Raw genomic sequence first — 24,018 nt, forward strand, 5'->3', positions numbered from 1 at the left:
TACTTTTTGCACTGCAAGTCAACTTTAAACTGTTGGCTAACATCTTTTTTTCTTGTGAGATCTTTTTTTGGTCAATGAATTCTGTCAATACACTGTAGGAGCTGAATTTAAATTGTTTTGCTCAGGCATGATGTTGACAATTAGCTTAACGAAGTGACAGAAGAACTCCTCAGGACTTTGGGCGAGCCCCAGCCTTCTTGCAGAAGGTTCTTCTTGGCACTCTGGAGCTCTCTCCTTGTTCTCTGCTCCCTCCCATGGCAACACCAAGGGAAGCTGTGAAAATACTCATTTAGGGAAGGATCAGCTCTACTGCAGCTTTATTTCACTCCAGCAGTGGCATTAGGGCTAATGTTTCCCACCAGCGAGCTATACTGTTGCACAATCAGAAGCAAACGGTTACTGTGGGGTTAGTGCTGGAGCTCTGGTACTACAAAGTGAGAGGAATCACATTGGCATGGGTGCTGGCTGAGGATGGGATTGATATCTAGCTTTGGTTTTACCAGAAGATGTGCCATGGTGGATGCTCGCTGGCAGGCATTCACAGCATCTTCTGGTTTGGGTGCTCCCAGCAGGAGCCCGCGGACATGGAGCTGGAGGCAAGTCAGAGTGGAAGTGGCTTCACTTCCAGCCTAGCTTGGCAGGAGACTGGATGTGTGTCACTGCTGGTCCTTGGGAAGGGAAGTTTGCTCACACTTCTTCCAGAGCAGCTGCAGAGCTGGATGTTGTAATAAAACTTCTACTAAAGTAGGGCAGCCAGTTCCAGCTGCTTAGTTTGACCACAGAGCCTCTCTCAGCTACGGAGACAGGTGACTATAAAGAGATGTTAACATCTATGTTTTGAGGTAATGTATTTTTGAACATGGAAAAGCCTCCCTTACTGATGGCTCAAGCTGTAGCTCAGCTCTCATAGTACACTTCAGAATAATAAACACCATATTTTGCTCTCCTCATCTAGGTTTACATTTGCCACAACTTTTTTGTTCTGCTCAATATGGGGCTGGGTAATATAAAACCTAGCTGAAACAGTCTTTCACAAAGACTGAACTTGGCTGAAACTGGATTTCACTTCCAGCCCAGGAAGGCCTGGACAAGCTGGAGAAATATCTGGAAAACTTGTGAGAATCCCTGCTCTTGTAAGATGACCTGATCAGGTTTGCAGCCCGCGGGAGGTTTGTGCAGTTAGGAGTACACACAGACTCAGTGGGTGCCTTCTGAACCTTTTGAGGTTCATCTGACATTTCACAAGGAACACAGGTCCGGTGGCACGGCAGGTGTCAGGGCAATGAGTCATTTGGGAGTTTGCACAGCTTTGTCTGGATCCCTGCGTTCCAGCAGCCATACTCAGCAGCCTAGTTATGAAACATGCAGGGCAATCTGCAGGGTAGTGAACTCTTTCCAGTTCCACTCAAATGAACATTAGAAATACAATCTCTCAGCGGTTTGCTCTTTTGCACATTGGTAGAGAAAAACAGCAACAATTTTAACTGAAGTCTGTAAGGAAAACTAATTGAACACTTACTAAGTAATGTACTAAGGATTAGAACCTAACAGGCTAAGGTTAAAAATTCACTTCTGTCTAGCATCCCTGCACCTATCCCCCAGTCTTCTTTGCAAAGTGCTCCCATGGAGTGAATGCCCTGTAAAGTAGCTTCACTTAAAAGGTGAAATTCTTTCAGCTTGACATCATCTACAAATACCATAATATGCTTTGGGTTTATAACCTAATATTTTCCTGGTTGTGAGCCAGTATCTGCGAATCGTGAAATACTTTTTTTCCCCTGACTATATATTAGAAGAATGATAAGAAATCAGAACAGAGCTTAACGCATATTTATCTTTCCTTCTTCACGCCTCAAAAGAAAGCTTTACAAAGAAGAAACATCTCTATTGCTCACCTAGATGCATCAAGGCTTCCTTGTCCCAGGGCCAAGTTGCCACTCCAGCCAGCTCTTCCTCGGAGGAATTGGCAAAGAAGATGTTGAGGTGTGTGGATCCATCCAGCTTGAGTATGTTCTTCAGTTCATTGACATCTAAGTATGCTCTGTAGAAAAAGAAAAGCATTTTTTCCAAAAGGTGACAGAAAAAGCAACAAAGTATTGAAGAAGTGCTGCAATCCAGGAAAAGATCTTATAATATCCTGCGTATCAGTCACCTGAAATATTTTAATAACGCACTCCCAAACTTCAATTACATCACATTCACAGAGTGAATCTCATCTAAGGACTTCAGGCCATTGATTAACTAAGGCCACAAAATCCAAGCTAAATACATAAAGCTGTCCACATTCCTAAGGTAAGTACAGGAATCTATTTATTATGAATGTAATTAAGCATGTATTATGGTCAGTAAATCTTTTTATATCAGCCGTTATCTTACACATTTCCTCTAAGCTGTTTATTATTGTTACCTCTAATTTTCCTTCACAATAACAAGTTTCACATCTTCAGGCTGGCGCAACATCTAACACCAGCTCACCAAGTTACTCCTTTAGCAGCGGTGGCAGTATTGTGCCAAGATGCCCACGATCCGACCCTGACATAGGGTGGGCGTTTGGGAATTGCTATTTTCAGCAAGCAAAGTTGTGCCAAGAGGTCCCCTTGCAAGAGATCTCTGCAGGAGTGGTACCATATCATGACATAAATTCCTAAGGCTCCTTAGGTCACCCCCTCAGGTGAGCAGCATTTCTTCTTAGCTTTTGGGATGTCTGGAGATTACAGAGCAACCTGCTTGCAGGCAAGCAAAGCCAATCCCTTAAGCTTGCTGGCCATTGGAAGTACTTTTTCCAGTCCTTTAAAGAAGCAGGCTTTGTCAATACTGGAATACGGGAGCTACCTGCCGAAGTGCGTACCATGCTGTCACATTGCTTTCAGTGGCACTGTGATGTTCTAACTCAGAGCAAAGCTGGAGAAAGTGAAGCATAAGAGTAAACCCGTTGGTTCGCTGTTTCTAGCTCAAATTGTCTTTCGATATCAAGTGTTGTACTAAAACCAGATCTAAAACACGGCAAAGTTCTACTACCTTCACTTGACAGGTGGAAACAACAGAGAGTTGACTCTGAGTCAAGCATGGTTGAGTAGCTTGTAAGGAAAGGACGCCATGATGGTCTTGAGCAGATTGAGTCCTGCTTCCTAAAGTCCCCCTTTTCCTTATGTGTAAGGGTGTGTGGGGCTCACGTAGCTCTCACAAACCAAACGTGCTCACATTCAGCAAGTACGGCTCCTTGCATACTTTGCAAGGCTTTTGTTCCCAGAAGGGTGAAGAAAAAATAGGGGAACTGGCTCAGCACCAAGATCTTTCTGTCCTTCCCTGGAGGACTCCCCAATGGAAAACACATTCATATTTCCACAGTAGCTTCCCCTGCCACTTGCTTAAGTCATTGCCTCCAAAATAGTTCATGGCTGGGTGTCCCCAGGCCCTCGCTGACTCATCGAGGAAGACGTGCTCTTTGGGGACACCAGTGGAAGGGTATGTTTCCATTCCATACAGTGTTTATCTTCCAATCAAATGTGGATGACATCCTGAAGGACAGGTCAGCACTGTGACCCTTTACACATTTCTCATCTCTCCAGTGTTCCCAACGCATCTATGGAAAATACACAGATCTTCCCCTTAGCTCCTCAAGCTTGTTCTGCATGTATCTGCACAATGTTCTGAGGCTGTGCGTAACCTATTTCTAGGATCTTCTTTGTGCCTTTGAAAACATCTTTTCCAAACACAGACACATACATGTCCACGAGCAATAGTTCACAATTGCGTGACAGTTAATGTGCACTTCCACATAAAAGTATAAGCCCATCAGGGGAATATGGGATGGAGGATGCATGCGTATGAAGGGGACAATGTGTATGTCTGCACATATGGCAGCATCAGTAAAAGATAGTGAGCAAAAGCATAAGGGAGAATGCGGCAGCAATGTGATACTTCGTGCAAGAGAGAAAAGGACAGAAACAGAAGCATTGCGTACCTTTAAGTGGAAAAATGCTTGTGTGTTTTGTATCACAGTGGGAAGGAAAGGCCGCCTGTCTGTGTTGAGACTGCAGTTGTTGACTCTGGATGCAGATGCTTTATGGCCTATGCAAATCCCTGTAGGATATAATCACACTCCCCTCTGGAAATTACCATTTTTATCCCCGCTTCTCTCTTATGGTTTCAAATAATCTAAACAAATATTTCTTTATTTTCAGCTGTCTCTTTGCTTATTGTTTACACAGTTCAATCCCCATTTACATCCTCAGTGTGTGGCCACAATCACTCTCTCACTTGCACACAGGCTATGTGCTTCAACATCTAGGGCTGTTCTGTACATGGATTATTACTGCAGACAACATCCAGAGCAGACAGCATTTAACTAATTGGCCAGTGATGTCAGTGCATCACCGAGACTGAACTCATGTCTTACGTAAATCCACCATACTAAGTCAATTGGACTTGGTTTGATATTATTTCTCTGACCACTACTCTGCTAGCCAAGGAAAGTCTGAGAATGAGCAGAATATATTTGAACGGTATAAGAGCAGAATGCTAAGAGGATTTTCAGCAAAAGGTTTGCACAGGAGTAGGTGTAAACAGATAGTGCTTGGGAGGAAGTAAATGCAAACCCTTTTGTAAAAGCAGTCAGCAATCCTCAACACAAAAACATGTTCAAGCATTTAGCTTAGGCAAATCCCTTGTAAGCGTGTGAACATGCGCCTGCATGTGCGTGCATGAACAGAGGTGTGTGTAAGCAAGGGTTTGGACTGTGCACACATGCAAGACAGCCAAGAGTATGTATGCAAAGGAACCAGCGTGCGTGTGTGTGTGTGTAAGAGATAAAAACATGAGCTGGAATTCCATCCTCTCCTTCCTCCCCATGTTTCTAATAACCTCCCATCCCTATCCATCATCACCACATTCCTACACTCAAGGAGGCATAAATTAACTACTTTTGCAGTTCATGTCCAACTACGTAGCCGCAGGCAGCAGACCCAACAGTTACCAGGTCAAAATAGTTTTCAGTTATTGCCTTGGACTGGGCTGACTCCCCCCTGCTGCCGCGGCTGCTTTGTTATCAGCCCAGACTATCTGACCCAATGCAATCTGTGAGCATTGCTTACACTTCTCAAGGTTATGTGGGTCCCCTGATAGAGGACATAATGACTGTCACATGGGCTTGTGCCAAAGGGAGCCAAAGAGCCCAGCCTTTCCAGCACTGCCAAACTTGCATTTCAAAGACATGAGTGCAGTCTTGGAAAAGGATCAAAGCCTTTCCAACTGTCATTAGAATATTTCCTTTATGCATCTCTCCGTGAGTGCCAGCAACATATTTCATAAAATTCATTGGCTCGAGATGGTACCTCCAATATAAACCTGAATGAGGGAACTGTCAGGGCAAGTCTATGTGGAAAACAAAACAAAACCCAAAGCACAACAAAACACGTGTAATTCCTGTAATGGAAAAAACATACGATGCTGTAAGCATGCCTTGCTCAAGAAAGCCTAGTGAGCCTATTAGTGCATCATAAAAGGTCTCCTTTGCTGGAATCTGTTTTAGACATAGAAATTCTATGGGCTGTTTAAGGCCATTTGGGACACCAAATCATATCAGGCAATGTGCACATTCCCACCCAGATCTTTTCATCGACTTATTTCTCCAATGCACAGCTTCAGCTTGCTTTTTTCCTCCACTGCAGTGTAAATAGCCCTCTGAAACCATACTGTACAGCAGCTCACCCTTATCCAGTAAGCCCCAGACCTCAATCAGTAATATGTATCCCGTCCAGTGCTCCAGTTTCAGTCTAATGGAGTCTTTAGCTCATCCAGCATTGTCTCGCGACTGCCCTACCCGGCACACAGCCTGCCCCATCAGTCACCCGAGCCATTATCCCCATGCCTGTCTCATCTCTCCTGCCCATTTCCTGTCCATTTGGGCTATGGCAGCAGGACTCGTCCCTGGGCGGTGAGGTGCACCACCCCCACCACCACCCCACCCCCCGCCCCCAGCAGCCCCACCTGCCCACCATGACCACTGCAAGGAGCTCCCTTCTGGCCCTCAGCGCCAAAGCCAAAAACAGCCACAAATCTCTGCCATGTAGCTACAAACACATTTGACAATGGCTTTGAAACTCAGTTGATGACAATGGCTTTGAAACTCAGTTGATATCAGGTCTAATCGCATTAAATTTGGCCTTTGTGACTAGAGTCGACCAGTTTTCTAACTGGGTTGGAAATTCTTCTCCCCCATTTTCTTCCAGGTCAGAGAGTGGCTTTCCTGTGTTTCCCTAATGTGTCTGGGGTGCAGCCTCTTGCACTCATGGGTGTTTTTTGCAAGGAACGCAAAGCCTTCCAGCCCTTATAGTTAGGAAATGTTTTCTACTGTTTGCACTAAGTTACTCTCTATCTGACTGTTTTGGTGGGGTTTTTTTTCCTTCAAAGACAAGTGTTGCTTTACAGCAAGGAAACAAACAGGGTACTTAAGGGATTACTCGCAAGACCGCACCCAAACACAGAGTAGGAACTTTGCTGTCTGCTCACTATGGAGTATGGTCTCCATCTGCCTGATGAGTTTGTTAGCAATAAAAGGCATTGCATTTCATAATTAAAAATAACAAACAAAAAAAGCCCACAAAACCCCCCAAATACCAGCATCTTCTGAATTGGGAAGTCAGCTGTAAAATTCTTCATTTTTTCTCTTGACATAAAACATCCCATCACTTACCTAGTGGTTTCAGCGTATGGCAGGACAGAGTAAACCTGCTGGAATCACAGGGACCCAGTACATCATGCTCCTTCCCAAGACTCCTTGTTGCAACTTTCATATGATGCTCTCAAAACAGCTGTCAGCCCAGCTTAAACCATGGCATACAGTTTAGCAGACAAAGAGAAAGCCTTTCTGGACAGCCCTGGCAACGCTCACCAGCAGCCTGGGGCAGATCCAGGTGTGGTTCCCAGCGTGGTGTGGCTGATAGCTCTCGGTGGCGTTCCCTTGGTCCCACCAGCTCTGATCTTGGCCCCAGGATTGACAATAACTTGTTAGAGCAGCAAAGACCACACCAGTTGGTATCTGCACACTTACCAACTGTCTGTCCCGTTTGTTCAAGCAACACAGGGGGCCCAACATTTTAGGGTGCAGAGTCTACCTAGAGATTTTCAATATCTGCAGCCAACAGCAAGGATGGTTTGAGATACATGATGTTCTTTCTGAAGACAGTGGCAAGAGCCGTGACATCAACAGCACTGAAACCTGACTTTAAAACGGGGCCCTTTGACAGAAGGGCATAATTTACCTTTCTCTCTGTAATTTACCTTTTCTCTCTGTGATTTCTCAGTCTTGGGGGGTTAGACACGGGACTCTCCTTCTGGAGACGCAGTGTTGATACCGGTGTATAAGCTGCCTTTTGCCTTCTGTCACAGAGTCACAGAAAAACAAGCCTGGAAAGGATGTCCAGAGACCATTGCTGCTAGCCCTCCACCCCAGAGCAGGGGCATCTCTGTATGTCACACCAAGGGAATTTTTATCTAGCTCATACCACAGACGACAAAGACGTCTGCTGCTGCCCCAGCAGCCTGCAGCCCATGGCTCAATACATTTACAGTCAGGAAGTTTCTCTGAATGTCTACCTGAGTCTTTTTTGCTGCGGCAGATGTGCGTGACTATTTGTACCATTCCTCACAGACAGGGAGATTAGATGATTCCCTTCTGTTTCACCAAGCCCATTACTTACTTGAAAGATTATTATATCTCCTGTAAGCCATCTCATTTTTAGGCTAAAACCACCTTATTCCTTCAGCCTGTCCCCACTGGTTATATTTTTTTAAGACCTCTGGTCATTTCTGATGCTCTCATCTGTGCTCTCATCTGCGCTCTGCACATCTTTCTCAAAGGCAGGTCATCAAAAGAGGACACAGTCCTCCAGCTGAGAGCTTATCAGTGCCATGTAACTGCTACGTTTGTCCTGTCTATCACCTCCAACCTGACAGAAAATACACAGTAGAGATTTCAGACCTACAAATATTTCTTTTTTTTTTTTTTTTTTTTTTTTGCCTAAAGTGCTACAGGTCTGTCAAAAACCTGAATCAAAAAGCCAACCTATAAACCCCCTTTAGCAGTGGACTTACAATAAAATTTTTGTCTGACTTGATGTTAAAGATCTGACTTAGCTGGCAAATTTAATTTTGCTCCTCATTTCAGATGGATTGCCATAAATCATGTGAAGCAGGAAGCGTGCCTCATCTACATTTAGTTTAGTGTTAATTTAAGACAGTGGTGTAAGTGTAGTAAAAGTCACGATAATTTATTGATAAAGGTATAAATCTTTCAGCAATTGGGACAGAGCCTGAAATAGAGCGGAGCCAGAATATTACAAGTGAAAGGCTTCAGGTCCCCATTTAGATTCAGATCTCTGCCTGTGTTCACACTGAAATCCAAATGTGTAACTGTAATTCCGACCGCATCCAAACCATGCAGTCAGTAGGTCATGTCCACAAGCATAAATTGCAAACACTGTCAGCACACGCAGACTTGGCAGCTTTTAAAGAATTCTGGTTTATCTGCTGCAGCAAAATGTCCTCTGCAGCCCCCAAATCTGGTCTCCTGTTGCAAGGATGGAGGAGTGTTTTGGAAAAAAAAGAAAAAAAGAAAAAAAAAGAAAAAAAAGAAAGATAAGGATCCAAGAAAAGACAGTTAGGATAATTGTTCAAATATAAACCCAGCTTGGTTTGGGTAGGCTTGGTAGCCTGTGTTTAACTTTGCATCGTTCCCTGTGACACTGCTAATGCATTCAGGTTAGCTGGCTGAAGCTGGACAAGGTTCTTTTACATCAGTGGCAGGTCCTATGGTTAAGACTGACCCTAAGCAACACATATTAAAAAATAAAAGCCCATGTGTTACAAAAGTCCGGGTGTTCATTGATCCTAGGGTGCCCTTTTTTCCAAATTGATTTTTTTCTACGATTATGCTAGTGACTCAAGGCTTTACTCACCCTATTAAAAAAAATATATTAAAATATGTAGAAAGAAAATAAGAGTTTTACTGTGCAAAACATGGGAAAACCTTTGGGTCTAGGTTTTCTTTATTCTGCAACAGAGACCAAAAGCAGCTCCTTGGTCTACAGTAAGGAACTCTTACAATTGTCAAGTCATCAGTTTCCTTTCATTTGCTTTGAAATGCTGGCTTTCCAGCTGGATAGTCCTAGAACTAAGCACATTTCTACTATAACATTTTGCACTATATATAGAACTGCAAGGAAAAAAAACCACAAACCACCAAAAAACCACCACTCCATACATAAAGGAAATTATTTGCTACTAAGTTCTAAAAATCAGTATTATCATCTATAGAACCCTAATGGCACACCCCTGCTCAGTCCTATCTGACTTTCTCATAAAGGACCTCTAATAGATGATACAGCTTTATTTTATGCAATTACCTATAGATAAATTCTGGATGTTGCAAATGCAGTATCTACTTCATGGGCTGAGCAACAGATTGGAATAAACCTGCTGGCTGGGCTACTCCAAACCTAGCTCTGGGTCCTCTTTTGGTTTGGTTCATGTAAGCTTCTAGTTTGAGCCAACTTCTGTTCTCCCTGGGCTGCACACAAGTCTCAGTGCTCACTGTGATGCAGTTGCTCCAGTGTACATCTAGAGTTAGTCAGAGCAAAATCTGAATCCCAAAGTACAGCTTCAGGTTCAAATCCAAAATCTCAAAGGAAACCTCAGTTGAAACAACCAATTTTTGCCCAATTTCTGGCCAACACAACTTGCTTTTTTAAGAAGGGAGGCGGGTTTCCTCAGATCTCCACACAGATTCTCTCAAAGATTTGTAAATCCTTGCCAAATCCTTCACAAACCTGGGCTGAGATTCAGAAATACAGTGAAAACAGATTATTTTATTTTATTTTTTTCCCCGGCACTTTTGCTGCTGGTTCTGGCCAGGATAAGGACGAGTAGAGGCTCAGGGATAAAGAATGGGGAAAAAGATGATGCAAAAATTTTCAAATGTCAAACATGTTCTGTCTGAGCTCTGGGCAAAAATTTAGGGTGGCTGTAATGTACACAAAATTATTTGTTTCCTCTCTCCCTTTATCCTCCCAGGCTTTTTTGCCCACTTCTTATAGTAGAGACCCAACCTTTATATAATCTTTTTATAGATTTATAAAAAGGTTATAAATCTATAGGTTTATAAAAAGTTGCAGTGCTATAGACCAGAAATATGTGACCACTGAGCCTTCTTCCTTTGCAGAGTCTACGTTCGAGAGCAGAACAACATTTGAGTTCACTTGCGTAGCAAGAACTGAAAAGCCCTTTTTCCTTGCATGACCATAAAAAATAATTAAGCTAACCAACTACACAGAAAACGAGAAAAAGATATGCTGGCTGGCCAACTTGCAGGAAGAAAAAAAGAAAACAAAGGAAAAGCCTTGGCAATGGAAATTGTGATCTTACTGTACAATTAACTTCTGAGACAGTGAGTAGGATTAAAGCATGGAACATTTCAAGACGCATCTCTTTAAAATAGCAAAGCATTATGAAGTATATATGCACATTTCACAGACCTTTGAAATCAGCACCACTGGCAGGTTTATTTGTTTTGATTGTCTCTTTTACTTTCTTTTACTACTTCAGGATTTTTTTTTCTCTCCTTTTCAAGACTAGAGCCAAATGACCCATGAGAAACGTACTGTAATTTGTCTCTTATCCATCCCTCATCTCCAACTGATATTCCCTCTGCCCTGGTTACCCTGATGTTTTTCCAGACTCTACACGCTGAACCATTGCAACAAGGAGAAAAGTCAAACGATAAAGAAAGAAGTGGTGTAAGGATGTTTTCAGGAACCTGTTCTGTTAAAACAGATTTGCCACTTTATGAAAACCCATTTTGCCAGCAACAAACCACATTCACGTATATGTAAGAATATAAATCAGTATGGGAAGGTATCTCTATTTTAGGCTATTTTAACCATCAGTTAAACTGCTTGGCACTTCCACGACGCTTCCCCTCTGGGCCTCAAAGTACTTCCTGAACATGAAGAGAGAAATTCCACTCTGGTCAAAGCCCCAACACAAGCCCTCTGCACCGCTCCAAACCCCGTCCACGGGCTTAAGCGACACTAACGTGGCGCAGGAATCCTTGTGTCAGGCCTCCCCTCAAGGAATTTTACCATCACTGAAGAAGCCATGAAATAGGTAAATGGAATAATTTTCCTTGTCTTCTGAATGGGAAAACTGAGGTAGATAAATACAATAATTTGTCCAAAGTAACAAAATCATTCACTGTGACAGCAAAGATTAGAAACTCGATCTCTTGAGCCTACATTCTGTGATAATATGGATCATCTTTCTTTTAAATAAGCAGTGGTTTGTGTTGCTGATCCTTTAAGTTTTCTGCTGGTGGCCACTAATCACATTTTATAAGGCTTCACTCATATTTTACAACCTTTTACTCATATTTTACAGTCTCCAAAAAAGTCCTAAAGGTCCAGTGCTCAGCAGATGGAAAGTCAAAGCTCCCTAAAATAAGCTGGTCCTTCCTGCATCCCTCGGCTTCACTGTTCCTGAAGACGATGTAGCACATTTACTTCATAAACAGATTTTCTGGTGGAATCAGGGCTCTGCTTTCAACGAGTGAGCAGCCACCGGTCTAATAATATTTGGCATTTACATAACACCTCGCATCCCAAAGCTTCCAAGAACAACCAACAGATACGTGCATAGCACACTGCACAATAGTTCAAGTAAAGGACATTTTGGTTTCAGTCACCAGAACAAACCTGATTTTTATTTTTTTTTTATGAAAAGCACCAGAGAGACCACGAATGCAGCTTGTCATCACTCCCTTGAATCAGGTCAAGAGTTAGGTAGATCCTCTGTTAATCAGACTGGAAGTTAGAGATCAAGAGGAAACCTGAGGCTTTGATACAGAATTTTCTTTAATTATAGAAGTAGCTCCTAGCAACTCTTTATATTAAAGTTGTCTAACAACTTCCACTACTAATATTAACTCCAGCCTGTCTTTCTCATCTCCATCCTTGTGGCTGTGGGGTCGTACTTGAGGTCACATCTGCAGCCTGCCCAAACAAGTGCCTTGCTGGCGTGACCCTTGGGTGTCACGGCCGGAGTAACCCAGGTCCTGGCACCTCTGGAGCACTGGGAAATGCTTTGTGTCCCCTCTTCAGAGTCTGAGGAAATCATGGGGTTACTACTGCCTGGATACTGCTCTGTCCTGAGCTCCATCTACCTGCACCACCCGCCCTTGCAGTAGGCAACTGCGGGCAGACAGGATGGGTCAGGATCCTTCCTGGGTGGACTCCGGTGGGTCACTTACTGTGGGAGTATTTGGGATTTTTAGGAAGTTGAGCACAGGTCAGGGTAGGGAGCACTGTGGCCTTGGGGGGCTCACAGTTAGGCTGCAGTTACAGCTCCTGCAGGAGGGTGACACGTGGCATCGTCCCTGCTAGGGTGGGGGTGGGCAGCTGGGACTTTAAGGGGCTGGTCCTTTATCATCTTCTCTAATTAACACACTGTAAAAAATCCAGGATGAAAAAAGAACAAGATCAAATTCTTTGCTCCTTTCATCTCACTTTTTGACGCTAATCCTCCCTACACATAAACCCCGTGCCACAAAGTGAGATATACGTTGCTATTGAAATGAAGAGCAACTTGGAATCAGGCCGACATCAGAAAAAAAAAAATAATCATATAAAACCACAAAGGACCTAGCATGTTTATTACAGATACTTCTGGAGCTGATGGGCCAAAATAACCAGTCCAAATATGCATCTTGCAAAACAATCACTTTTGCTTTGGAGATGCCGCTTCTTTTCTGTTTTTGTTTTTATAACTCATGGACTTCCAAATCTCATTTCTTAACCTCCTGGCAGGGTTGTGCATGAAGTTGGTCCTGCTGCAGTGGGCAGATCATCAGTGGCTTATGGTTAGGATAATCCCAATTTTCCTCTTTTCTGAGAAAGAAATGAAAACCTGATTCAAACGAGACTGGCTGACATTTCCTCATATTTCATCTTATGCAGGAAAGGGTAGGAGACACCAAAGTGAGATCACAAAGAACAGAGTCTGGTGATGGAGACTTCAGTTCAGGAAAACCAAGAAAAACCTGTGCTCTGGCACTAAAAGCCTCACGTTTTCAAAGTTCATGATTTTTTTTTTTCTCCCTGTTACAGCAAAGGACTAATATTTAGCTCTTTTTATTTTCTGTTTTTTTCAGGGGGTACTGATGGATCATGCTAGTGTTTATCTTCAACACTGAAGTCCTGAACATGTTTTTTAAGAAAAAACAAAAACAACCAAAAAACCCCCAACAACTGAATAGTCTGATTCAAAGAGCTAATAAATATTGTAAGATCTATGAAAGCTGGTTACTTCTGTTCTTTCCCAACAACGAAGAGATTGCAAGGAAACAGAAAATGTCAGCCGCTGCAACAGAAATTTCATATAAGAACATTTAGCTTTGAAGTTCCCAGAATCCACAGTAAATTGCCAGGTGATCTGGTAGAAACACCAACACAGCTGCAATGAAAATAGTCCAGAGCTGCAGAAAGAAAATATTGTGGACAGTTTATTTTCTAAATCCAAATTATTATTGTTTTTTTTTAATTTCTATTCCTGTTCACTAAGAAGACAGAAACAAAGGAAAAGAAAGAGCAGGAGAGAGGATTTAGTAGATCAGGACTTTGTCAAGTGACTACCATTGGGAGATGAAACATGGAAGCAATGGCTGTAACAGATACTGCTGACATAATTAACTCCCTGACATCAAAATCCTGTCCCTTGATTCTCTTTGTTGAGCCAGAGTTAAGCAGCAGGAGGAGAGATGTAAACATGGCTTTGTCAAACACTCAAGAACTTTCAGCCTTCCTGGTTTTTTAACCTACGCAGGACCTGCAGCTTCTGCATAGACACAAGGTAAAGCAAACACCGTTGTACGTGTGTGCTTCTGGGAGTAGGTGTTGGTTGAGCTGAGAGATATATCAAGCAGAAGATCCTCTACCCCGTGATAAAACAGTGGGCAGCAGGGACATCTAATGTCCAGGCTGTTAGTCGGATGGAAGGACATTTAGGTTGCCTCACATACGGATCTGCTAATGCATGTAACCAGAAAACAGGCACTATCAGCCCAAAACATAAGGCTGATTGTAAGCATTCCCCAGAGGACACATTTCCCAAGACCCTACAAAATTGGACTGGCAGCTTATGAAACGTACAATACTGATCCAGCATGTAACAGTAAACTATAGGAAATCATACCCATATATTTGGCCTTCAGACAGGAGTGCAGAAATTGCCTCTTTTGGCACCACAAGCCTGTGGATCCACTTGAATCAAACACAGACCTCTAGCAAAGGGCTGTGAGAATGCAAAGATCTGTTCTCCATTGTCAAGACACAAGACAGGGAAAACTCTAATTTTCCTTTACAGTAAGCAAATTTCTTGACCGACTTTTACCATGAGTACAACTGCTATAGACAGGCCACACAGTTTAATTTCCCCAAACATTTGCACCCTCTGTCACTCTAGTTGCATCTCACAACCACACATCAACTGTCGCCCTGGTTTGCTGCAGCAATTTATTGATAACATGTCACTAACAACTACTAGAGAACTTAAGATCTTGATGACTACAAAACTAGCTTTGCGAAGGACCCAGCAAAAATTGCAGGTTGTCATTTTTGTCCACTGTTTCCCACACACAGACCCAGAATTATACAAACCCGCATTTATAAAGCATATGTTAGCGTGAAACGTCTTGCAGCTCCCTGTCAAAGACAGAGGGGGGTGTTATGAATTCCCTCACTTCCACAACTCCTCTGCTGCCAGCTCAAGTACATCTCAAGAACTTTGCAAAACCTGACATCCCGCCTCGCTCAGCTGCGGGGGAGCAGCCATCCTGGAAGCACCTTTTGGACTATCTCCTCCCGATGGTTTTCTAGATCAAAACCTGGAAATGCTTCAGGTATTCTTCCCAGGTGGATAAAAAAAACAACAACAAACTTTGTGTCTGATCAAGATGAGGATAGCTAAAGGTTTGAGCCTGCATTTTTAAGACAAAATAAGATGTTTTGAAGACAAAAACCCCACATGAATAAATATATGCCCAGAAGTAAAACCATTAGAGGAATTCTGAGTGAATAAGGGGGAAGCCAGGAACTCCTAGCCCTTTTCTTAATCCAGTGGGGGGCAGGGGGGAAATTAAATGGCACCGATTTCTTCAGGCAAACTGGGACAAACACTCTGATGTGTCTGACGGAAGCATTTTACTCTGTGTTTGGAAGTTTATCATGACCGATCAATTCTGGAAGAATTAGTGAGTGAGTTCTGGGTTTTGGCACTGACACAGTCGTGGTAAAAGGCTGGAGGCAAAAGGGAAGTAATTTTCATAATGCTGTGAACTGATGCCATCACTCCTTACCCAAAACATTTCTTTTACTTACTCTAGCACAGTGTTGTTCTGTAGGAGCTTTCCTCCTAGCTGTTGCCCTTCGTCTCAGGAAGGCTCTCAACCTCACTTGTGCTGTGGATGTAGAGATCCAAGCCAAAGACCAAAGTCTTTGGGAGTTCAGTCTTTCTGCGGACTTCAAAGAGCTTGGGATATGTGACTTAGTCCAGACAGAAAGCATAACATACGTTTGGGACAACATTATATATGTAAAAATAGAAAAGATTGAATGACTGTTAAGGAGTGCAGTGACGGGGAAGCCTGATGTAAATTGTGTATGGCATTTACATACCTATTTCCAGCCTCTAACCTAGGTGCTCTGCATCCTCGTGGAAGCACCTACCTTTTCTCCAGCAATTATAAAGACTTTAAGATTTAATTCTCTAAATCACACCTATGCTGTGTGTCTATACCTGCTGTGAGCAGATGGCATGACTGTTCCCCTAAGGAACTAACAACAACAACTACAAATAGCCAATGCTTATCCTCAGCACTTAGTGCAATAACATTGAGCCTACACATCAGGGGAGGAATCAGCAACTTGCAGAATTAGTCCTTAACAGAAAGCAAGCCAAACGTGAAGGCAAAATAAAAACCCTGAACCAGAAATGCCAAGCCCAAACATATTCAGATATTTTGAATAATATACATTTATGTAATTCTTAGTATTTCTCAGGCATGACTATGTTTGTCTCCATTTGCTCTTCCTGGGATTGAAGACAGAAATAAAGCATCATCAAACTCGGGGACATCAGAAGATCACAGAAAAATGCTGTTTTGTAATTGTTCTAGACCAGTTCTGCAAACCTAAGCAGTTCAGACAGTTTGAAAACATTTCCATACGCTCTGGTGCTCACATGAAGCAAACTAAGCTCTGGTCTTTTTGACGTTTACCCAGGTTCTCTAAAGGAGTGTATCATATTTCTTTATTAATTTAGATTTTTTCACCAGTTAATCTTCCCTGTCTCATTCTTAATTAAACAATACCAATAAATGACACAAGGAAACACAAAACAACTTAAGGCAAAGCTTTTCAAAGTGTAAAGGGGATTTTGATACCCACATGGTACCGATAGTCAATGGTCTTGTCTTGGGAACATAATTCCCTTTTGTGTCTTTGGAAGGTACAGAAAAAGATGTGTAGATGATTACAGTAATGAGCCTATTAATTGATATAAGATGGATTTTATGTTATTTAACCAGTATCTGAGCTCTGACTACAAAAGAAGCTTAAATTGACACCCTCACTCTTTCCTGCTCAATGCTCCCTAACCTGTCATCTTTGATACATTAATATAATTTGCAAGTCTGAGAAGGGCACAAGTCTCATTACATCATATCACAGAAATTAGCAATGAATCAATAAACAAAGAGGCAAACTCCTGATCAGCTCATTCCTACCACATAATGTGGAATTCTTCACATTTTACACCTAATCCCATGTCTGATCAAACTGAAATGTCTTCAGGGTCAGGAATGCCTCTGCTTCCTTCTGGTATTTCTTTCAGAGTCTAATCACATCTCAGAAAAGCTGGTATTTTGTGCCTATGCACCTTATCTTTATCCTTTGTATAATTTGTGTTGTTTAAATGCTCAAGAAATAATTTAGCAACGTACTTCTTGCAATGGGGCAGATCCTTAATGTAAGACAAAGGCTGGCATGGCCTGAATAACAGACTAAATCCCCCTCTTGGCATACTCATTTTTACTGTGTCTTTCACTATAATTTCAACATGGAATTTTCCTGGCATAAATCACACAGGTTTCCCTCTTCCCCTCCACACCATGCTGCGTAGCTCTGTGTTTTGGTAAATCTCATCTATTAATAGTTGCCCTCTGTGGCTATAAAAAAATACCTCAGTAGTCAAAAGCCAACCCTTGCTAGGGAACAGCTGTGGATGCCTGAATGCACGCAGGACCCGGCATCACACAGCAAAGCCCTTTCTTGGCTCCATGTCAGGGCAAACCGATTAAATAAGGCCATAGTCAAGCGAACGGAAAAGGAGCCCCTTCCCTGCAACAGAAGGAGAGAGAGGCCGACTCCGGCGCTAGGCTGGAGAAACATCAGGGTATTTCCATTTTCTCACTGACATTTTCCTTTTTTAACTCAGCAAACCCCCCTCCCGTGTCTTCCTCACTCCACCCTTCTGCCAAGTCCCAATAAAATCTTGCACTTAAAGAAATAGGACAAAGACGTCATCACAGCGAGTATCAAAGGTCGTGGGGTAAATTTTAAGGTCTTGTCTACTTTTTTGTTTGATTGATTTAACTGATTAAAGCATTTCTGCTCTTCCTGTGCTTTCAGCAGCATCCTGGGTAACTCAGGGGAAATTCAAACCAACCAGCTGTGATCTGTATCACAAAGTCAAGGCTGGAAATCCAACACAAAGATGTTGATGGGGCCATACTGGAAAGGGTGAAAGGAGAGAGGAATATTGTCTCCCGGTAAAGTGACAAAGTGCTTTCATGTGTTAGAATGAGAAATATTCAGCTTAGCAGAGGACACAGGGAGTTCCTCATCCTCTCAGCAGTGCAGGGTACCAGTCCCAGCACAGAGGGTGACAAAGTACCTGGCTCCAGGCAGCAGGAATCCTCCCCAGATATCACTTTGAATTTTCATTTGCATGAACTAAAGTTACTGAAAATCCTCAAGGACTGCTGAGTTTCTGGGGCTTCCATGCAAAGTGTGCAATGCCACAGCCATCGCAAGGGTTGGCAGGGAAATGGTGGGGGAGCCTCAATGCCTCTGGAAACCAGGAGCTGGCTCTCCACACTTAGCGCACACCTGGTCTAAGGCTGCAGGCACTTACAAAGCCAATGCCACAAACTTCAGCACTTTCCCAATTCCCCCAGGGACATTTCACTAAGATAAATTCTCCTTGTGAAGCTGATGGGAATGACTTGAAAAACCAACAGTCTTGTACTGGGGAAACTAACTACCTCACTGAAGTCCTCAATTTATCGACACGACAAGGTTATAGCACGAGAAGCAAATTTATTCCATATTATCTACTGGCAATATAGCTCAAAACTTGCATTTTGAGGCAGCAGAAAGAATTTTATTCTCCAAAGTCTTGTAATTCAACCCTGCTGAAGCTGCCCTCACACAAATCAGTGATGACACATCTTTTCAACATCTAGGGCCAAAATTATTTTTAAAAGCATTGCAGGTAATTGCCACTGCTGTCATTCCAAACCACTGCTGTTTCCACTATTTTACCATCACTGATGTAACCCAACAAATGTCAACAGCAAACACCGGCTGCTTCTGCAATTACTGAATTAATGGAAATAATACATTTAACACCAAACAGCTCACGCATATTGATGGCCATGACCAGATCTTTAACTAGAATTTATATGAGATGCTCTGTGTTTCCAAGGTTTGTTACATCTACTCAGACATCTGGGTACCTTCTAAAATAATTGGTCTGCGGGGTGCAGATTTTATCAATCTCTTTCACTGGAGTGGATTGGCCGCAAAAGTCTTTAAAAAAACTGTAGAAAAAAATTGCTCAACCTAGTTCTCCTGAAAAATTTCAGAAAGACCAAATTAGGCCAAAACCTCCAATTCTGGTTTCAGTGAGGTCCCTTTTTAGCAGGGGTCCCTCTAGCAGGGTCCCTCCTTTAAAAGAAAAAGGAAATTAAAAATGAAAAACAGCACTGGGGAAAAGTTAAGCGTGTACTTCAAACTCACACATGCCAGGAAATTTAGAGTTAAAGGTGAAACTCCACCCTAAAGAGCTCCATACTGGAGATATTTCAGCGAACAAACATAACGTGTTCTGAAATACAAAGACCCAGTAGGGTGCACTAGGTATGGAGTTTCAGCCTTCACTCCAAATTTCCTGGCTTTTTGGTTTATTAGAGTTTCATACTCCAACCATTTAAGTACTCCAAGAAGTTTCCTCAGTGCAGCTCACCCTGATTCTGTTGGAAGCTGAGAACAAGCCCTCCGATGGTGTAGCCACACGTTACTAATGAACCTGAAAACACCTTCTTGCAAATTTATGTTAATTTGGATTGCTGAAATTATGTGCAAACTGGGTAGTTTCAGTTGAGTTACCCTGAGAAACTCCAAAATTGCAAATCTACTCTGAACAAAACTGAAGGACAGGATTTCATTGACCACAGCAGAGCACTAATCTTCCTCCACTGCATGTGGGTCCTGTAACTCTGCCTCAGCCAGGGCTGCCATCAAGCAAACACAGAACTGCTTTTGACAGTAGTGGTTTGTATTCCTGGTCTAAACACTCTACCATGTTGTGGGGTGGAGATATATCCAGCTTACTTCTCAATGAATCTGGCTCTAATGGATGAAAAATGACTACGGCTATCAGCATCATGCTTTTTTACAACACAGCTTTTATGGACATGTTACAAATATTGAAGCGGTTCCAGCATAACTCAGTAATCCCAAAAAGGTCTGTTGTGAGGCTCTGCATCATTGTATTTCCTCATAGCTCTAAGGAAGTTATTACCAGCAGCTCTCTGTAGCCCCTCTGATCACCTAAACTCTTCATCTTTCTCACACATGGACACAGAGAAAGTTTTAGGACTCTATCACCATTTCAGGAGGTGTCTTAACATATAGCTAATGGACAAGACATTGCATATACTTTGAAATTGGCCTCAGCAGTCACTCTGCACAAGCATATCTTAGTGGTGGACAGGGGCAAAAGCAATGGGACAGCTCCATACTGTCCTGATCCTGGGGTGTTTGAGGGACAGTTGATTCTTCTTGCTGCAGTTAAGAGAAGATAAACCGAGATGTCCACCTCTGTCCCGGAACTGGGCAGAGAAGAGAGCCTATACTGGAGGAATGATCTGCCTTAGGGAAGGAAGGAAGACAGAATAGGGAGGAGGCAGACAGGGACTTAAAACATCAGGAACTAGTGCCAAAGAAGTTCAAACAAGGGCCAATAGACAGACTGTGCTTCATGCTGCTGCTTACAGATCTACCTCTACATCCTTTCTCCTTCAACCTTTTACAAGACCTTCCTTTTTTCCATCACCTTTCCATTTAGTTAATCCTCTCCTCACTCTGTTTCAGCTATCAAATTTAAACATACATACACACGCAAATCCCCTGACATACACTCCTCATACCTCAGAAATCCCCCAACAGGCCAACAAACTAAAAAAAGAAAGACTACAAAAAAATCGCAAGGAATGATTGCTTGGGAGAAATATTTATTTTTTTTTTTACCCAGATCAAGTGATTAATTTAGGGAGAAAAAAGGACAAGTTTTCAAGCTTGTAAACCCTTCTTTCTATTATAATGTTTTTCTCCTAGCATGATTAATTGCCTTAAGAAAAGACATCCCCACCCCCCCACCCCACTGCTCAAACCTGCCTTGCTTGTAAGCTTCAGCTCTCCTAGCTACACCAAGATCATCATTGCTCTGAAAAACATAGCAGTGGCACACTAACACTTTTTTCAGTGACATGGACAGTGGGATGGAGCACACCCTCAGCAAGTCTCCCAATGACACCAAGCTGTGTGGTGCTGTTGAGGCGCTGAGGGAAGGGATGCCATCCAGAGGGACCCTGACAGGCTTGTGATGGGCCCTTGCAAAGCTCATGACATTCAACCAGGCCAAGTGCAAGGTCCCGCACGTGGGCCAGGCCAGTCCCAAGCACAAATACAGGCTGGGTGGAGAACGGACTGAGAGCAGCCCTGAGGAGGACTTGAGGGTGTTGGTTGATGAGAAGCTCCACGTGACCTGCCAATGTGCGTTTGCAGCCCAGAAAGCCAACTGTACCCTGGGCCACATCAAAAGCAGCGTGACCAGCAGGGCGGGGGAGGGGATTCTGCCCCTCTACTCTGTTCTGGTGAGACCCCACCTGCAGTGCTGCGTCCAGCTCTGGGGCTTCCAGCATAAGAAGGACATGGACCTGTGGGAGCGAGTCCAGAGGAGGCCATGAAGATGATCAGGGGCTGGAGCAGCTCTCCTGTGAGGACAGGCTGATGGAGTTGGTGTTGTTCAGCCCGGAGAGGAGAAAGCTCCAGTGCGACCTCATAGCTCCTTCCAGTACCTAAAGGGGGTGACAAGAAAGCTGGAGAGGGGCTTTTTACTTTAGTAGTGACTGGACAAGGGGGAAGAACTTTAAACTGACAGAGGTTGGATTTAGATTAGAGATAAGGAAGAAATTCTTCGCTATGGGGGTGGTGGGGCACTGGCAGAGGCTGCCCAGAGCAGCTGTGGATGCCCCATCCCTGGCAGTGTCCAAGGCCAGGCTGGACGGGGCTTGGAGCAACCTGGTCTAGTAGAAAACGTCCCTGCCCATGGCAGGGGGTTTGGAGCTTGATGGTCTTTAAGATCATATCCAAATCAAACCATTCTGTGATTCTACTACTACTATCTGTTTCTTCTGGTCAAAACTTGTATCTCTTTCCCCAGCCTTTCCATCCATCCATCAATCCATCCTCCATCTTCTGAGGTTGCAGGAAAGTCCTCTGTGGCATAAAGGTATCTTTCTACAAAAATATAAACTACTTATAGAAACTGCTATTTTCTGAGTAATCACATTTTGGGGTTGGCTTTCTCCCCTGGCATTAAGTTCACAGATACCGGGCAAAGGCAGAGCTGCTAGGCCAGTATTCATGCCCCTGCTCACATCAACATTTTCAGCTGAGAGTGAATAAAGAAAATTCACCTTATCCTTCTCACCCCTTCTCCTGAACCTTGTGAACCCACTATGTGAATGCCCCAGTAATGCTGAGGATTTGAAGTGTGGCTGCAGAAAGCAGACTCCCCCAGGACATAGCACAAGTCAGCATCATCTCTTCTGAAAGATTTATGTACGTTCCCACTGGCAGCAATAGTGAAGGGATCATTAGGCAAAAAAAACCCAACTGAAGTTCTCTTTGCCCAAGTCCAGCAATCCACGTGAGAGGCAGTCAGATGAATCGTGTTCATGGATGCTGTAAATGGAGCATGGCAGAGGTGGCTGCTCTGTATTTCCTCAAAAGGTAGCTATTGCCTGCAAGAACTGGACTTAAATTCCTACCAAAAAATAAGTTTGAAAGACAGAACAGGAATTGTAAATGTAAGTATTGCACCTGGCTAAGCTTGCCACAGAAATAGCCCATGCTTTGCATCTTTCTCTGTTTGAAAGGTGCAACCTCCTGAATTTACAGAAGGTTTCAGCTGCCGCTAATTAAAAACGCAAAGGGCACCTCACACCCACTGGTGAAGAGAGGTTGTGCACAAATGGATATGGGAGAAAAACAGTGATTAATGCAAAGCCCCACAGCACTTGAAATAGGCATGTTGGACGTGATCAAATTGTAGGCCTGTGTGTGAGACAGTATAATCTAAATTGATCAGCAAAGGGAATAAAACAGCTTACATACACTGCTACTTTCCAGAACATGGGAGGGGATGAGCTCCACCTTGTTTGCTGAAACAGAGGCTGGTAAGGGGCTGCTGGAGAGTGTCAGTGGGGCAGCTGGTCCTAGAGGATGCAGTGCTGCAGAGCATCAAGGGGTAAATTCAGTCCTTGCCAAATCCACAGACTCTGCACTTGCAAATCTTCCATGTGGGCCCCAGAGCCAAATGGGTCTGCATTAGCACTGGAGAGTATAATGATACTTTAATCTATTGTCTCCCACAAGGATTCTTAATGATCTCTGATAGTTTACTCCATAGATTTTATAGGCTGTCTTCATTCCAAGCATCCTGCAGTTTGACCAGACAGTGATCTTTTTACATAATGGATAATGTCCATGAATGAAGCCATGAGTCCTATGAGTCTTGGGGAAAAAATGTTTCTCTGAAAAACTGTTGGAAAAGATGACTGTGGGTCAAGCTAAATCAAGCAAACTCCTACTGTTTTGAGGGTGTGCGATCATATATGTAGAAATAGTTTCTTTAGTACTGAAGCCCTGTCTATATCAGAATTCAATAGTAGACTTATAGATGTCAGTTGCTAGCATGGGGGCAGATGCATCCCCTCGCAGCCGATTAACATCCCTGACATCTGGAATAAAGGACAGAATAAACAGAGAGAATAGAGGGTTTCCTTTTGGGACTTGGCTTTTCGGTGACAACTACCACAGCATCTCTGTCCTTTAGAATGTTACCTCTCCACCTTCTAAACAGCCCTGGGGCTGGAAATTAGAGAACTGGACATCTAATGTCAAACCCCTTGACAAAAAATCAGGTATTTGCTATATGTCTGTCTGATACCTGTGAGAATGCAGGAATCCTTGATGTCAAGAGTTGCACAATGATCTCTTTGAGGCAGGGGATTAAGTTCTCAAACTTCCTGAATCGAAGAGCTTTGATGAATTTCTTCTGTTCTTTTTAGTGTTTAGGATTAAGTGGAAATTAGTCCTTTATTGAGAATCAAGGAATATTTCTTACAACTCTTCTAGCTCCTAGAAAAGGACATTAAGTATGCCTCCCTCCTCCAGAGCAAGTTGACCATATTTTGCAAAGAAGCCTCATGAAAAGTTTTCCAGTGGAAAAGAAGGAAAAAAAAACGATCAGAGGCTGATCTGATTTGAAACTCCATGAAGGAGCCCTGAAGTGTAGCCACAGCTCGGTTACCTCGACAGGGCTGACTTGGCTGTGAATTAG

At 43.1% G+C, this 24,018-nt stretch overlaps 1 protein-coding gene across 1 annotated transcript in view; it reads right to left on the reverse strand.

Moving 5' to 3' along the window:
- The window catches only part of PAPPA (pappalysin 1), a 181,553-nt gene that overhangs the window by 125,988 nt on the left and 31,547 nt on the right, over positions 1-24,018 (reverse strand). The window contains exon 3 of the mRNA XM_037400862.1: positions 1,896-2,041. Coding sequence (XP_037256759.1) covers positions 1,896-2,041 — 146 coding nt within the window. The remainder of the gene's footprint in view (positions 1-1,895; positions 2,042-24,018) is intronic.

This window comes from Falco rusticolus, chromosome 9 (genome assembly GCF_015220075.1).
Source record: "Falco rusticolus isolate bFalRus1 chromosome 9, bFalRus1.pri, whole genome shotgun sequence".
NCBI classification, from domain to species: domain Eukaryota; kingdom Metazoa; phylum Chordata; class Aves; order Falconiformes; family Falconidae; genus Falco; species Falco rusticolus.